The 17731-nt window shown below is 37.6% G+C and overlaps 1 protein-coding gene across 2 annotated transcripts in view; it reads left to right on the top strand.

The window, feature by feature from the left end:
* The first annotated feature begins 1021 nt into the window (after positions 1-1021).
* Positions 1022-17731, top strand: part of fign (fidgetin) — a 30762-nt gene continuing 14052 nt past the window's right edge. Inside the window, exons 1-2 of one of the 2 annotated variants that reach the window (XM_004081733.5) lie at positions 1022-1245; positions 2079-2113. In XM_004081733.5, the coding sequence (XP_004081781.1) occupies positions 2089-2113 (25 nt within the window). In that variant the 5' untranslated portion in view covers positions 1022-1245; positions 2079-2088. The remainder of the gene's footprint in view (positions 1246-2078; positions 2114-17731) is intronic. The other variant, XM_011489739.4, reaches the window with a different exon arrangement.

Here is a 17731-nt window from a genome sequence, read left to right as displayed (position 1 = left end):
ACTGTAAACTATGAAGGAAGTGAATATGTTTGAGAGAAGCAGCCACCTGGTAGGCTAAAAGCTGCAGTCAACAGGAGGTGAGTCAGAATCTAAACTATGAGAGAGGACTTTGTCCATAAAATCTATAACCGTGAGACATCGTTTGTTAAAAATTGGTAACTTGGTTCAAAGTGTGATCCATGCAAATAGCTATCAGCAGAGTTAACAAGCCTGATAGTTGGAGTTTCAGAAGATATGGACTCATGATTCAAACCTTTAAAAAAAAAACTTTAACCTGCCCCAGCAGCTTTACATTTTAAGATTTATAACAACATCTTTGTTTCTCTTATGCTGTTTGAACATAAGTATCCATTTTAATAATATAATGACCTGATTTTATTGTGGTGTAGATAAAGATAATAATGAAATTATGGCTCCATCGTTCAAGTTCTAAACTGACATAATGGTTGCAGCACCTAACAAGTATATAAAACAATGCCTGAAAAAGTCATGCCAAAATGTATTTATTTTTTAATTAATTTGCCAAAATAGTGTTATTTTATGGGTGAAAAAAAAAGAAATCTAAAGGCACTTTGCTTGGTTCTCCAGTGGAAACGAATCTTTCTAAAAAAATAGAAAATTGTCTCCACACGTGTAAAATTTTATTTTATGTGCTATTGTGTTAAAGGTGACCAATACAAAAGCAGCTCAATAGTTTTTTTTTTTTTTGTAGGTATATGTATGGAGACTTAAAAGGCGTTTAGAAAATCATCAATAAAATGTTGAGGAATCACAGTTCCAGAGTGCCATCAAGGAACCCCAGAGGTACACGTAACCATATTTGGCAAAACACCAACTTGAGGTGCACATAAATAGACTTCTGCTTTTAGGGATAAAGCTGTTTTGGAGGAGAATGAAAGTAAAAGCGCGCTCAGACAGAAGGATTATAGCTTTAATGCGTCAAATAGCTAAAAGCGCAGAGTTTCCAGTGAGGTTACGCGCTGCTCAGTAGGAAAGGCTGGCTTTGAATTTGGCTCTAGCCAGAGAGAACATGCGCAGTGAGCAGCGTGCTGCCTTCAGTCGGCGGAGCAGCTGTCCAAGGTTTGGAATTCCAACATGGCAGAGGCTGTGGTCAGTCTTCCGCTCACTTACTTGGATTGGTTTCAAATCGCGAGCAGCCACGCTTGACCACAGCAGGCCGTTCAGCTCCGCTCTGGCCGGATCGATGCCGCTATAAGCCCTGTCGCTGCCCTGTCACCTACACAGGTAAGCCCCAATCTGTCTATCAGTGATGCGAGGAATGAAAGAAGGACGGTGGAAACGCTCGCGCGAGACAGTCCAGCGCGCATCACGCAGCCGCAGCGCTGTTCGTCGTCTGTTTGCGCACGGCTACTCTCTGCTGCGTCTTTTCCCACTTGTCACGCAGTAAATTCACGCGTGGAAAAATCAGACCGACTTTCTTAATCCAGTCTGATGTGACCGCAGCCTGAGGAGGAAGCGTTACGAACGGCTGGATCCGGTCTGCCCCGCAACTTTCCCGTAACGAGAAGTTTTTGCATGTCATTCTGGATAAACTTGCAGCTAAACTAACCCGAAGTGCAAAGCAGAGGTGAGCGTGCGCACGGGCTCGTGTTTGCGCACAGACTGGGGGCAGCTGTTGACAAGTAATCTATTAAGAAAATAAAGGGAGGGGGCACCGCGCTCGTTTTGCCTCTTCCTCTAATGGGCGGCTTGAAGAATGTGTGTTTTATGTCATCAACAGCCTCTCACATGCTTCCTATTCACTCCAACTGGCGCAAGAAGTGACAGACAGGCTCCTGTCGTTCCCTTTATGGCTTTCCGCGCCTCCGTCCACAGCTTTTCATTTAATTCCATCTATTTCAACCTGACATGCAAGCTCCGATTTTTTTTATTCCGTCTAAATAATTCTCGATGATCTTCAGGAGGAAGAAGGAAATGAGATGTGCGTCTCTCTTTTTTTTTTGTTCAAAGTTATGAATCGCTGAAGACAGAAGTGGCTGTAATGAGAAGCAACCTTTGGAATTCCTCCTCGTGAAAATTCCGATTCTGCTGCTTTTTTTCTTCCCCTCTGTTTTTAGGCTCGAAGACATGATCACTAGCACCAGTATTTATGGTAGGCTCTTGTTTAACTTCTACCTATCTTCATGTATTTGTCACATTTTGAACCAAAACACTTTTTTTGCAGCTTTTTATTTTCTTGTTTTGTGCATGCATGTTTCATTTTCTAAAGTGATCATTAATTGATCACAGAAAGATGCATCTGTTGCAAAGTGTGTTTAATTTTATGTAAATGACATGAGTTAAAAAAGTGGAAGTAGTTAAAGTCACATTTTCTTTTTGTTTTTTGTCCGATTTTCTTTATTTCTTTTTTATTTACTTGAACCTTTTTCATTGTTTTGCATGCATAACTGTTGCGGTTTAACTTTGTTTACATATTGGCCATAAATATTACAATTTTTTTTAAAGAGTGCACTTATGGGTAAAATTGCAAATATTAACAATAACATTTACTAAGAGTTTTATGTAAAGATTTGCAGACTTACTACAATTCAGATTAATGTGGGAATATCAGTTGTGTTGAAAGACACTAAGTCTGTCAGGAGTGGGAATCGAACCCTTAACTGAATGAGGGGGGCTCAGTTAACTCCAAATTCTTCACAATTTCTTTTGCAGTGACTTGAAAAATTACCTTCAGTATGTGTGGAAAGGATGTTGCTTAAGGTATCATTTGCCAAAAGTAGCACATACGTCTCTCTTGGTTTTGAATTATGAATTTTGAAAGATTATTGTCAGAAAAAATGCAACTTATATTGTATTTTTTTGTTATAATAACAGTATTTATGTCAAACACTGAATGCAGATGTTCAGTCGTTGCTTATACATAAAAGATGATCACATAAATACTAACAAATTAGTTCAAAAGCAGGAAAACAGTCGTTCTTGTTCCTGGCAATTATTTGTACGTAAACAGACGCAGTCAGGAGAAGTAACAAGTAGTGGGCTGCCTCTCTGCTGCAAACACTCTGTCCTCTGTGAACCTATTCTACTTCTGTCCAACAATTTACTTAATTGTGTTCATTTCATTTGCATGTTTTGCTCTGAGAGGAAATTAACATCATCAGCGGTGAGCTGAAGTGTTTTTGCTCCTCTTGAAAAATAACAGCATCCAAGCGTCCGTCACTCAAAAATGGACATTACCACGCTGATCAGTATTTTTGCGTGTTCGCTTGTAATGTTTTTTTTTTCTATTGGTGAAATCTGAATATTTTCCTGATTTATTGCCTCACACACGCATGGAGTTTGTTTTTTAGGGTAATTTTGATCACTTCATTCTACTTGAGATGCACAGGCATGATGGGGATTTATTTGAGCAATTAATTAATTACATTTTTTTTTACTTATGCCATATTTTGAGGATTTAAAAAAAGTCAGAGTGCATGTTTATTTTATTTCTGTGTTGCATTTTTTAACTCTAGTGGAAGCCAACCTTTTTTAAACGATTCAGGATAACAGGATAAATCATTTTGTAGCCATCAAATTGTTTTTCCATGATGCCAAATAATTATGAAGAGTTCCGTGAGCATATTCATCACATGAATGTGCAGCACGTGTGAGCTCCTGCTGTGTGTCAGGCGACTCATGCAGATCCTTACTTAACCCCAGACACCTCGGCTCAGTGAATGGAAAGTAGCTGACAGCCCTGTTTATTTCTGATAGCACCTGCGATAGCAATATGAACTGTGTATAAATCTCTGAGCAGCATTTGTCATCTAATGTTGACATTTGTTTGTTCTACTTAAATTTGAGTCGCGCATGTTAAAAAGACTAGTAGTAAATAATAAATTGGTACACTGTGCACAAAATCATAAAAGAACCTGAGTTTTTCTTTCTTTCTTTTTTTATATATAGTGGGAAATAAAGGCTTCTTTTGCTGAAAGTGGCAATAACACATTTCTTTTCCACTGGGTAGTGTCACATAGATTACCTGAAATATTAAACTGCCAAAGTCATTTTTCACAATAAACACCTTTTTTTTGTTCTTGTTTCAGAGCAGCTTTACAACATGGCACTATTTTTATTTTTTGTGTGTGCTCACTGCTCCACATTTTTGTATTACTTTTTTAAAAAGATGTAGCATTTTCGTAATGTGTTGTAGGGAACATTTGAACTCCAAATAATTACAGAAATGCATTTATATGTATACTATCAAATAATTGCTTGACGTTTCTTTAAAATGCAGCATAAAATTTTGACAAAAAATTACTAAAGATAAGTCAATGCCTTAGACTAATGCTTAAATTTCAAATGGTTAATGGCTGGTATACAGCATAAACTGTGAGGACTTTATGCAAACACCCCCTGAGATGTCTGCAAAGCTTTTTGTAAATGGATGAAATATTAATCTTTAAACATGAATCTGTTTTGACTGTAACTACAAGAACCCCTTGACTATATTAAACAAGATCAGAGTAGCATTGTTATCGTGAAGCAAACATGTTAAGCAGTGTCTCATCTATTTTTCATGGAAAAAAAAGCGAAGGAGTCCCCACAGGACTCGGATTCAAGCAAACAGGAAGGAAAAAGTCCAGTCTTTTAACATGTTCCCCCCTCCCGCTTCTCTCTTTGTTTCTGTCTGTTTGTCTCACCCTCCCTTGTATCTCAGTTGTTTCCCTCATGGCAGCTTGCTATGTTATCTTTGTGTGCTTCCCTCTGCACTGACAATTCTTGCAGTGATTTAAGTTGGGCTGCATTAGAAGGTGGAGCCAGCTGTCTGTGGCTATACAGAGGGACACATTTGCTCTCCTGCAAAGATGAAGGACCGTGAATCCTTGACATCCTCCCGTTTTTTTTTCTTTCCTCCTCCACCTCCTACCATCTCATTTAGACTCACTGACTGTCTGCTCAAAGTTGTTTTTATTTTCTTCTTGAGTGACAGCATATGGCAAAGACATTTTCTGCAATGCATCTTTCTAACATTGGCTGCTTGTCCAGCTTGCACGTATCTTAGCAATGAGACATTTTCTTCATCATGACAAAATCAAACCAGTCACAGAATAATTTGGTTCCACTATAGACACTTAACATTTGTTTTAAAGAAGATCTATTCCGGCTTGTTGGATATATACATATTGCATTTAAATATGTATATACGATAGTTTATCTTTGACTTTCTGTATCATTTCCTCATAATGTTCAAGTTTCTTTATCTTACTAAAACTCGATCCAAACGAAAAGTCTTGCTATTTTTCAGTTCAAATCTGAATGGATTAGATAAACCTTTGTTTATAAAATTGATCTTTAAACCATTTTTACTTATTTAAAAAAGTTTTTTTTTAGAAAGTCCCGTTCCTTAAATGAAACTCTCCTAATTGGTCTAATTCAGAACTAAATCATGTCCAGCATGATATTTACAAAGGATAAAACATTAGTTGTCTTAAACTCCTTCTTCTTCTCAATTCCGGCACTTATATGTGGTGCTTTTGTTTCATCTCCTTCACATAAGAGGTCTTTGCACTCAGACAAGAGCCTGCTGGGGATTGGCTAGAATAGACAATCCCCAGGTGTACTAAACTAGGTTTAGCAGTCAGGCTTTTAATCTGGACTTGTAGGATATTCATGTGCATTCATAGGTTTGCCGCTGTAATTATCATACCCCCTGTGGCAGCCGGAGAGACGTTTGCCTACATCGCTGATGTTCTCATTACACTGTTTACATTTTAATTAGACGTGCAGAACCCCAGGTTCTTCTTCAACTGACCAAAAGGATTTTATTTTGTCAATCAATATTTATTGGAGTATAAATGTGAGATTCTATTTTATCAAAAGTCTTCTGCAGCTTTTTTTTTTTTTTACACCTCTTTAAAATGTTTCCAGCAGATTAATATACAATATATATAAAGATTTGCGGGATGCTGCGGCGTACACTGAGTGGGAGAGTTGCCAACTACTCCGGAGGACAGCATCCCGTTTATATTACAGCATCATGTCCTCATGAAAGAATTGGCTTCACTTCATTGAATTTATTTCTTTAAACCAGATAATCTATTGTCACTTTAAGGCTCTGCGCCCCCAGCGCTCAAAGAGTGTGGCTTAACAAAATGTAAAATCTGTCAGAGTGCTGTTGCTTATCATTGAATAACCTTGGTGAGGATGTTTTTTCATGTCCTTCATCCAAGGTGTTTCTTTTTAGTTTTTTTTAGTTTTTTTTAAGGCGTTTTTTTCTACGTGCTTTTGCAGTTTCACATTACAAAAAAGCAGTGAGCATTTCACAAGACTATAAAAGAAATGAGTGTTCTCTCTGCATTGAAACTCCTCTTGTCTTTTCACATGAAACAGCCTTATTAATCATGTAATCAAGGCCACTGAAGATAGAAAGAAATCTGTATGCAACTACAAAATATATTTGAAAACTATATTTTATCATAAAACTCTATTTGTTTGCGATGTTATAACTCAGACATAACCTTTGGAAGTGACATTTCCTTTAAGAAATCACAACTCCAAGAAAACAATGACACCTGATTGACTGTAGACGTTTCATCAGAACTTCTCTGCTTTGCAGTTAGAACTCACATTTTTGAATTTATGCTTGTTCAAACTTTCACATTTCTATCCAGAAGTTTGCTGTAGACATTTTGTCTTCCTTTCATTTATCATACCTCATGCTAATTGTCTTAAAGATCAATTTGAGACAATTAGTTGCAGAGATGATCCGATGAGATGTGAGCTGTCTGTGCGTTTCTCCGAGTTCTCGGCGAGTCATTCGTCCTCCGGCGTCGGGTGGCTGACAGGTTGGCCCGGTGCCAGGTGGTAGCAGGGGGAGCTTTGGGAGCGAGGGAAGACGGGTCGAGGGTTTGCCGGCTGGTGGGGAGAGAAGGGGTGAGAAGGAGGGAAGGAGAGGATGGAGGGGTGTCTTGCTGTCATGGAGGTTTAAGGTGTCAGGGTGTATTGAGGCAGCAGGCGTCTGCTCTGACACGTCCACAGCGATCTGTGCTGATTTGAATCAGGGAGGCTTGTTATTTGAATAAACAAACTTATAAATTATTTAAATAAGTCAAATTTACTTTTAAAATCCTCAAAATCTTAGCAAATGCGCAACCTATTTGACATAGCCCTTACATTTCTTTTTACAAATATTACAATTAACATTTTGCATTGAAAAATAAAAACAAGTTGCAAGCAACAAAAGGCTCCAGAGATCAGCATCATCGCTCTGCTTTGCCAAGGGTTGACATTTCCTTTGTGTTCATTATCAGGGAATCACCTCAGGGATTTGCATTGACTTTGCATGCGCTATAAAGCTGTAACACTGGTCAGCCCCCATGCTTCATTGCATTTTCAGCATCAAGGGAGAACAGGTGAAACAGCACAAAGTAAAGCTTGTGCTGACGAGATAACCGCAGTTGAAACTCCCAGTTTGCAGAGGAAATCAAGCCGTTTGTGCTGTCGCTCATCCTGTCATGTGACACAAGTTGAACAAAAGCTTTTGTTCTGTTTGATTCCAGCGTGTAATTAATATTATATCTGCAGAGTACAGAGACATGTCATTGCTGTTAGCTGTTGTTGCTGTGATGTGTCCAGCTCACTAAGCCCACACAATTTTTTTCCCTAAAGTGACAAAAACTAGCTCATTTTTGTAGCTTTTCTATGATATTTTCAGGATTTTTTTTAAGGGCAGAAGTGTTGATATTCTATCTTTTGTGGCATTACTAGAGTTGCAGAGTTTCTGTAAGACCTAAGAATGGTAGATTTATTCATTTTCATTTGTGTCCCAAATTCTGACTGCATGTAGTCATATTTACACAGAAAACAAGGGTCAACATTTGTTTCCAAACTACCATATAGTCCGACACTAACCAGGCAAAATTCGTTTCAGGAAAATGAAGAAAAGTGTCACTTTATGCAAAGTAAGCTCTGTGCTGGGAGTCTGTGGCGCTGTACTGTGTGTGTTCTGCCTTTGCGAGTGTGTGCTCCTGTCAGCATGTCAGTTATGCCTAATGTGACTCCCAAGAGGTACCTGGGGGAGACCCATCTAGCACCCAGTCAGCCTCCACTGGCGGCCAAGTGGTGACAACGGGCTCCCACAGAGAGAGAAAGTGTCATAGTATGTATGTAAACTAGTGACAGATGACTGGAGACATGTGGCCTGTAGACACTGGGCCTGAAAGCAAAGCAGTGCTGCCTCTGTGGGTTCTCCTTTTACTTCCCCGTTGAGACTTCAGGGAGCGGGCGTCGGGCTACACCGGCTCTACAGAGAGCAGTGACAACAAGTCAAAAGATCTGAATAAAACGGATGCAAATCATTCAGCATGAAAAGTCACACACCGCGCAAAGGTTTTTGTTTGCTTTTGAAAAGGAGAGAAGTTTGTTTTCTTTCTTTTGCGAGCAGAGCTCCAGGCAGCTTTTCTAGGCCACAGGTCATGTGGGTCAGTGTTACACTCCCTGCAGCCTTACTTCAACCCTCAGTCTGGAAATAGAACATGCAACGTCACCCAGCCAGGAGGGAGGTAGATTCCAGACTTCAGCGGCCACAGGCTGCACATGTGGAATCTGCTTGTATAGTTGACCCCAAGTGTTTGAAACCCAGAACACTCCCACCAGGATGATGTTGTTTCTTGCATACTCAAATGAGCAAGGGGCTGCAGGAATCGCTTCATACAAAGTGGACCGGTATACTTTCTGTTCAGCGCTGGCGGAGTGCAATTCATCAAGGGAGCTCGCACTTGCCAGAGGCAGATTTCTTCAGCAGTGTGTGCATAACCTGTAAGAGGGAGTTAAACGTAGCAAATAAGCAGAATAATAAATGTTTTGTATTTCTGTCGCTTGGCCGTGTGCCCACTTTCCCCTTGTAAGCATTTGCTTTAATGGGTGGAGGGCTGGCACAAGGAGGATGAGGATATCTTAAAGCAAGTTTACTATTGTGCTTTTTTTGTTGATCTGAGCACAAAAAAACGAACGGTAATCCTTTAGATATTTCCCATTTTTGATTCATATTACGTAGCATTGAATGTCAGCGACACTCTGCACAATTTACCACAATTGATCTGATTTATTTTAGGAACAATAGCTCTAGGCATGATTGCAATTACAACATTAATCGGTATCCGTCTCTTAATAAAAGTCTCCCTCAATAGTGACCGTGAGAGAGGGATCTGTACGTCCAAGCGACAGCTCAGCTTTCTATCCAGGGAAGTAAAATCTATCAGCTTTGATGGGTTCATGCTCTGGTGAACATAGGCATGCCAAACTGTTTATTGTGAGCTCCAGTAGTGCTATTGTGCTATTCTGTAGTCTGTGGGGCGCAGGAGCCAATTCGCATTTGAGCAATGGCTGACCCTTGCTTGTTTATATTGATGACTGGGATTTGTTTCTTAATAGAATTCTGTCTAATTAATTAGCTTTCAATTTGTTGAACTCTGAACATGCAAATGCTGCATAGTGTGGAGCTAATGCATCTTTAAAGTGTACCAATGGGGGGGGTGCTTTTGTTAATTCTTGAATTTTGCATTGAAAGGGAAACTTCCAGTTGTGCCCCGAGGGATTCGTAGAGAAAACCTAAAGGTGTTTTTTTTAAAAAGAAAGAAAGAAAAGGAGAGAGATTTGAAATCACTGCATTTCAATTCTATTAATTATCTCATTTATTTTCCACAATTGCTACGTGACACAAATTGACCTTTTTCCCGTCATTTCATAATCTATTAAGGGATGTGCTGGAATCGTTTTCGATGCACGGCCCTCACTTGTGTAGAAGAGCTGAACTCTCTGAAGGCTCCCATCTCCTGATCCGCCTGGTTCACAGTGGTTCCGTTTATGTGACCGGACACCATCTTCTTTTATATCTGGGCGAACTCTGACAGCGTCTGAGCTGCACGCAAAGATGTTAGAATAGTTTGAGCTGTGCAAAATATATTATTTGGGGGGTTTCTGTATTTTATTTGCAGGTCAATCCTTCACATAAAATAACTAAACAATGTATATTATAGTACATTTCTGTGTCTTTGTCACACTGTTTTAAATTTAATTCATGTTTTTATTTTGTTTTATTTCAAATGGCTTTTGATTTGAAAAGTTGAAAATCATATTTGCTCACTAATTAGAAAAAGAGATTTGACTAAAAGTGTTTAGCAATTTGATGATTTGAAATAGTTGGAAAAGAAAACGCATAAAACGTTTGTGGTTAATTCTTTTCTATTTTGCAGAAGGAAAATGTTTAGATTTTTTTTCCTTTTTTAACCTGTGTATTCAAGTCGAAAAAAAACATAATAAAGGGAAAATATAATTTTACTTTTATTTTCCCATTTATGAGGAATTTTGGATGATTCCATTGAAAGTGGACGGCTCCACATGAATGTGTTCCCAGTCCAACTGCCGTTAAAATGCCTCTTCACTGAGCGCGCGTGATTCCTTCTCAATTTTCTGCTCTGAAGCCACACAGTCAGCTGAGAAACACACAACACAGCACGTCTACTGATGTAAAATCAAATGCAGTTTACAAGCTAAAGTGTATCATTATCTGGACAGGAACGTGTATTCCAATTCTTTTTTTTTGTTTGTTTTTGTTGTTTTTCTTTTTTTTAATGAGCTCAGCTAGATGTGATAAAATGAAAACAGGAGAAGAAAATATTCAATATGATGCTGCAAAGCTCTCCTAAAAGCAGTAACCGCTGAGTATTTTTGCTTTTTCTTATTTTAAAGCAGTTTGCAATGAAAAAGGTCAAAAGACAGGGGAAAAGACACATGTTCACAATAAACAGCAAATGAACCAGCTTTAACATTTCCATGGGCACTTTGGGCCTATTGTGCACGCACACCTTTTCCATATGGACAAAAGATTTATCTGAACAAAGATGTGGCCATAAAACATTTAGCAAACTGAGAAAACTATTCAGTTTTTGCAGGTTTGGACTAGAAGGCTTGAGCTGACATGATTTCACATTCTCTTTTATTACAGAATTGGAATCTTTTAGGGTTAAAATATGTTAGAAATTATACAACTGACATTAAAAGCTAAAAGTAAAACGGAATCAAGAAAACAAGTTTCATTTTGGCAATTCAACATGTGGTCTCTTTTAAATGCTCTCTTACTGTTGAGAAACCAATAGTCATCATTTTTGCATCAAGTGGTCTGTTTCAAAATCAAATACAAACTGTTTTTGATGAAATCAGACATGAAGGCAAATTCAGTATTGGAAGCACACACACCCAAATGTTTTTATTTACTTTTTCAAAGATCTGGTTTCAGAAAAGCTAAACATAAAACATAACAAATGTACTTAAACCAGAACAGAATTTTGTAAGAGCTGAAACTGTTGTAAGTTACCAAAAGCTTAACCCTTGTGCTATCCTATGACCCCACCCTTACTTTGACGTGTTATTCCTACCATGACAAAGGTGGATAAAGGTGGAAAGATTTCATGTAATCCATGGACACCAGTGAGGTTCACAAATCATTGAAGAAAAAAGGTTCAGAGCACTGTCTAGTGGGTCTAGATGACCCAACTCCCAATGTTAAAGTGCCTAGGATAGCACAAGGGTTACAAGAAGATTTATGAAAATGGCGTGATTTAAATCTGCATGGGTTCTAGAAGCTGATCTGTTGGGAATGACTCCAGAACAGAATCCAGAAAAAAGGAGAGTTTGAGTTCGGTCAGAACCAAGTCGCCCACCCTGTGTTCCAGAATTTGGCGCAAACCAGGTAGTACCACATGTTGCAAGTCCACAAAAGACCATTGGGGGCTGGTGTCAGAAGAGAACATTTTCCTGTTGACTCATAAGTAAAAAAAAATCACCATTAAGCAAATGTTTGAACATTTATTTGTTTTGTATACTGCTTTATGACCTGACCTGTAATCATGACAACTCTGAGAATTTTCCTTTTGAAACCAATCACTTTGATTTTATTATAGATCAAATGTGTGCATCATTAGGGGCATAGTTTTTGATTGCGGGGGGTGGATCAGTAGTTGGACCAAACAAAGTTTAACATTTACAGTCCTCCCTCGTCTATCCCAAGGGTTATACTAAAACATTAACCTGGATGAAATCCATGAAATAGGATTACAAATGTTTTAGGGCTATGAAACCCTTCACTACACACTTTAAACACGTTTCTCAGTCAGACATTAAACAGAAGACAAAGTGTGAAAATGTTTAACTCTCAAAGTTCAAACCTTCATAGAAAATAAGTCAGGCATTATAGAATAAAGTACAAAGATCTGATTACGATCAAAGATTTATATAGATTTGATGGGCCGAGTGCATTTGGTACAGGAGTAGGGATAGAGAAGATTGAGAACCAATCAGAATGCAGAACTGTGCTGTATCACACAGAAGTGTGCTGTATCAAAAGGAAAATAAAGAAGCATGCAAAAATACAATGAAAAAAACTCAAAACAGCAAGACAACGAAAGGGGAACTACAACACTACATTTTTTCCACTCTGTTGGCCATTTTAATTGGGTGGTTTAAAGGTGGGAGGAGGAAATTCCTCTTACCATGCCTGTCCCACTTTAGACTTCATATCCTCCCTATTCAGAATTGCATGGGTCACTTTGGAAACTGTCCACCTAGTGTATAAAAGTTTATCATCAGAACCCTAATGCTACACTTACACTGGCCTAAGCAACGTACGTTCAAGTAACCACTTCCAATGAAAGGTCCATGCATATGCAGGTAAATATCAGGCTTCTGCATTCAAAACTATTGCGTCCACACACTGCTCCACACACTGCTACAGGCGTTTTTAAGTATGTTTTAAGGCTCTACGTACGTAAGATTCTACGTCCTTAAGGGGGAGGATCAGGAAAAAAATCGGAAATCGAATTAAAATATATAAAATATGAGATTTTATTTTTAGGCTATATCGCCCAGCCCAAGAAGAAATTCATAATCGTAAATGATGACACCAAGAATGACACCAGAATTATGACACTAAGTCTTTCATATAATGGAATTGAGTTGTGAAAGAAAAAGCCTGCACCACTTTGACATTCAGCATAAAGCCTGTTCCAACTGAATCTTACTAGTATCTGGTAGTGACAGTCTATTGGAAACACCGTATGCTAAGAGCGTTCTTGAGCGTAGCATTAGGAAAAACTCACCACTTTTTTCCGCTGCTCAAGAGTAGATTTTTGGACAGCATAAAGTTTGAGACCCCTTTTTTCTTTTTTTATATTCTAAATCTGCAACCAGCAGTTATGCTTTTTTGTCGGAAAATCAACTATTATTGGCTGAAGAACACATTTTCTTTTAAAAAAGCTGATTTTGAGCTAAAATAATCAGATGGAAAATACACAGGAGCATTTTTGTTTTCATGCCAAAAGTTTTATAGACATGTGGGAGATTTTTGTGCTAAAGTCTTGTTTAAGTGTTGGTTAGGGTTTCTGTCCCATTCTTCTTGCCGGAGTCAAAATCGGTGATTTTTATTCTTACTTTAGGATTAAATAAAAAGAATAAGAAAGAAAACAAACTTCTGAACAAAAAAGTTCAGCAGAACAGACAACTTTTAAATAAAAATTATAATAATTTTCTCTATTAAAAGTTGTCTGTTCTGCTGAACTTTTTGTAAAGTAAAAGCTTGCGTTCCCTTCTGTGCCAGCTCAGTCATTTGGAGGCATTGTTTACCAGTGGGCGAACCAATCTCCTCAGCGGCTCTTTCCTTGTAAAAGTTCCCCTTCATGGCTTCACTACTTCACTCCAGTAACTTTATTACAGTATAGCTGAGAGATTTCTATTTCATATTGACCTAAGATTGCTTCAGTTGTCTCATTTCACCTTTTGTCTGGCCTGTGTTGGAGAAGTGACCTTCTTTGAGACTTGCAGTCGATACCACAGAATGCTTCAGATAGTCTTTGACAGCAGTTACAGGCAAACATCCTTTTGCTGCACACTCGGCTATTTTCAATTAAAGTTCAATTGAAAACTTTTAATCGCTTTAATACACTTTAAAAACGAAACGGGACAATTAACGGCCTTGACGCTCCTTGTTTATGCATTCAAAAAAATCTGTTATTGAATGCCATATGGTTTGCTGCATTTATTTGTTTGTTGCACCACTGAATACCTTTTAGGTAAACTCAGACATGGTGCCTTTTTAGCACACTGAAACATCTCTTATAAGAGGCTGACTCAAAAATCTCAAATGTTCCTTTATGTTATCAGTATTGTTTTTCATGTCAGAAGTCTTGGATCTAGTGTTCTGTCTTTGTTTTTAGTTCTTTTAGTTATCTGTAGTGTTTAAGATTAATGACTTGAGTAATTCTGTAAAGAGTTATTTAGTAAATGTTAGCATGTTATTTGTGGGAGGTTTTTAAAAAACGTACTTTTCTTCTTTTTGAGACTAGATGCATGTGTTCAATATGCAGCAGCTTTTGGTACTTGACTGGGGAAAAAACTTGAGCCGGCTTGAAAAAAATAAACTTTTCTTTTTCTGGTGCTGCTCAAAACTGGTACCAATTTAAAGTTACATTCCTTATGTAGGGCTCCAAATAATCACATTTTCAGTGAAACGGTATCATTAGAAAGACTAGACTAGAAAGACAAGAAATTAAAATTAAATTCATTTCGGCTTCTCAATTTCTTTTTTGAGATTTTTTTTTTTCAAATGAGCTCCTAACAGTTTACTGTTCACATTTTGTCAATTATTTACACATAATGTAAGCATTAATGAGTAAAAAGAGCAGATTTTCTGAACATTTAATGTTTAATGGCATAGGTTCTTTTGAGCTTTTTATCTTTTTAAGTGATGCACTTGAAATAAAAAGGTGACAGAATAAAAAAATAATGTGTTTTAGTCTTTTAGCCCATTTCCTATAGAAAAAACTGCAAACAGTTCATGAGGACTTCAACAGAGACACCACCATGATTTAACATCAATTCTGACAAATAAAAAACATTTAATCCCATTTGGTAATAATGCACAAAACACTTATTTCACATGAGTGCATAAAACAAAATCTCTCAACCATTTGCTTTAGCCTGAATTGGCCATCGAGGGGTTATGTTTTTTTTTTGTTAAACTGAATGTTCTCAAGCTTTTTTAGTAAAAATTCACATCTTTATTTTTTATACATTTTCTTTTCTAATCTCCATTATACCATATTGCACCTTATTTCTTAATGATGCTGTTTTCTACTTTTACTGTACAGAACTTGTAACTATTGTTGGGAGTAGCACTAAATATATGTTAATTTGTTAGAAATTTTTATTTTACACCTGTTTGTTTAGCAGTATGTATTACTACTTAAAAAGGGTTTTAGAAAATATTGAATTGCCGATGCAAACTGTGACAAATATTTATTTATATACCATCAAATTGGACTGAAGCACTGAAGTTATTTAGGGTTTAAATACTGTTAGAATATTTAATTTTTCTAATAAAACATTAGTAACTAAGATTCGTGTTAGTTAACTTGACTATCATGGTTTGAAATCAAATAGTGTAGTTTTTGTGTGGATAAACCTCTAACCTTATGCTTTTCGTGCTGCAAGAACAACAAGATTTGTTTCTTTTCAAACACAAAAAAAGAAGAAAAAAGTTTTACCTGATTCTTAAGTTTTTATATTTTAAGAAACCCCCAAGTCTAATCCTCAGGTTTAGTCAATATTGTTCATTAGACGGGGAAAAAATCAATGTTCCAGCCTAAGATTTTTGGTGGTATGTTCCTTCACTATTTGACTAGAATATTAAAAAAATTGGTTAACAGACCAACTCTGATTAAATAAAGGATTATTTCAACATGTTTCTTGTGACCTTTTTCTGAGGATGGAAGACATACATTGAGAAAATTAAAGTTAAAATAGCAAGTATTTCTTTATTCAGTTGTTTTGAATCAGGAGCAACTGAAACAAATGCAGTTTGAAAAAGATTGTATTTGTAACGTACAAATATGCTGGGTTAGCCAAACACTCCATGCTCTGCTCCATTCTGATGCATCCGCTTGCAGACAACTACATCCATGTACGTCTTCAATTTCCTCATCCGTGCTGGTATCCGGTTTTAAAGTGTACGGCTGGATAGCTCCGATATTGCTCGCCATTTTTGTTCCACCGGTACTGTTAGTTTTGGCGTATGACAGGCTGTAAGCTAGCGGTAGGACGCATAAACGGCAAGCTCTCAACAACAGGGAGGGGAAGGGGAGGCGGGATTGCTCCGTGCCAACCATCCCACCCACTACTTAGATGTGAATTCCTAATAAATTACTGCTGCTCTGCAGAAAATATGTCCTGAAAAAGGACACATGATTTTTAATTTTGGCTAAAATGGCATCATTATTATGAGACCATTAAGAATGCTTTTACAATAAGCCAAAAGATAATGGCGGTGGGTCTTTAATCATTAAGACTGGCTCAAATTCACGCTGCTGGTCAGCCACTGAAAAAAACTGTTTGCCCCACAGTACTCCTTTTTCCATACTTTCCACTTTGCATTCACAACCACTCACAGAACAGTTCTGTACCAAGAAACAAAACGGTTCTGCTGAGGAAATGTTGTGGAAAAATCTGCAAGAACTCTAAAACCATGGTTGTAAAAAAAAAAAAAAAAACTCTTGCAGAGTTTGAACAAGCCTTCACAGTAAAAGCCGAGGCATGCCTGCTGTGCTTGGGGTATCTGAACTTTGAGGAAAGAATATGTTAGAGAGTACACCTTTTGGATGAGCCCTCTTGCAGCAGGGTCAAAGCGTGCTTCTCCTCTCCTGAAGTGTGTAAGTGATCCCTAAGAGGGAAAGCATGCACATTGATAGAGGCTGGAAAAATCATTGGTCTAATGCAGTATTTCCCAACCCGGGTCCTTGGGGACCGCTGTCCTGCATGTTTTCTGTCCTGGCCGGTGAAAACACACCTGGCTTTAATGGCTGTCAGTGTAAGGTCACTTACACTCGTTCAATGTTAAGAAAACTCCACTCTGTGAGTTGGGTAAAAGCTGGTCTTTTAAGTAATAAGCCATTTGAGTATTGGTCAGAATTTTGCTCTGCAGAACACTGCTGTTGTTGGTTTTTATCCTCGTTGAAGTGTGCAGACTTAGCCGTACTTAAGGCAGTAATGGAAGATTTGCCTCCAGGGCCTCTGAGCAAGAATGGTGGCATTTTAAACTGCATCAGAGGGACAAAGAAGTGACAGCTCAATCTCAAATTTTACTGGATTACTGAGATGTAGCATGAGAAATACATCTGGCCCGGAAAACTGTCATTTTTTTAAGAGCTAAATGGTCAAAAGTTTGCGAGAAGAAGAAAAAAAGGACATCAAATGCAAATGAATGTGTTCATGTGTTTAGCAAAATGCACAAGTTGCACTTGTTTGTTTTTTGCTTCAAAGTAATAGGCATGCTTTTGTTTTTAATGTTTTTCGCTTTTAAAAATGCTTTTTTTATATTTGAGTAGTAATTGTAGGGATATTTAGTTTTATTGATTTTTTATCTATGTTTGAAAATGTGAATTTATGTTTGAAAAAGTGCAGGCAGGGGGGAACAATTCTGTGTTTTTAAAAATAAAAGGAAATATAAAAAAGAGTTCAGATCAAATCTGCCAAAAATTCAAAATTGAATTAGCTTTGATTGGTAAGAAGATACATATGTAGCTTTTGTTAACTGTTCTTACATCAATCATCAAACATCAATTCAAAGTTGCCTAAAATTCTTAATAAAAACTTTTTCATAAGGTCATGGACTTTCTTTATGGGTTTATAGCAACATCATTAATTTTGGCAGAAGCTACCATCTCGATATAGATCCTGA

The sequence above is a fragment of the Oryzias latipes genome, chromosome 21 (genome assembly GCF_053564925.1).
Source record: "Oryzias latipes strain Hd-rR chromosome 21, Olatipes_Hd-rR_3.1".
Taxonomy (NCBI): Eukaryota; Metazoa; Chordata; class Actinopteri; order Beloniformes; family Adrianichthyidae; genus Oryzias; species Oryzias latipes.
The sequence above is the reverse complement of the archived record's forward strand: the minus strand, read 5'-3'. Positions and strand labels throughout refer to the sequence as shown.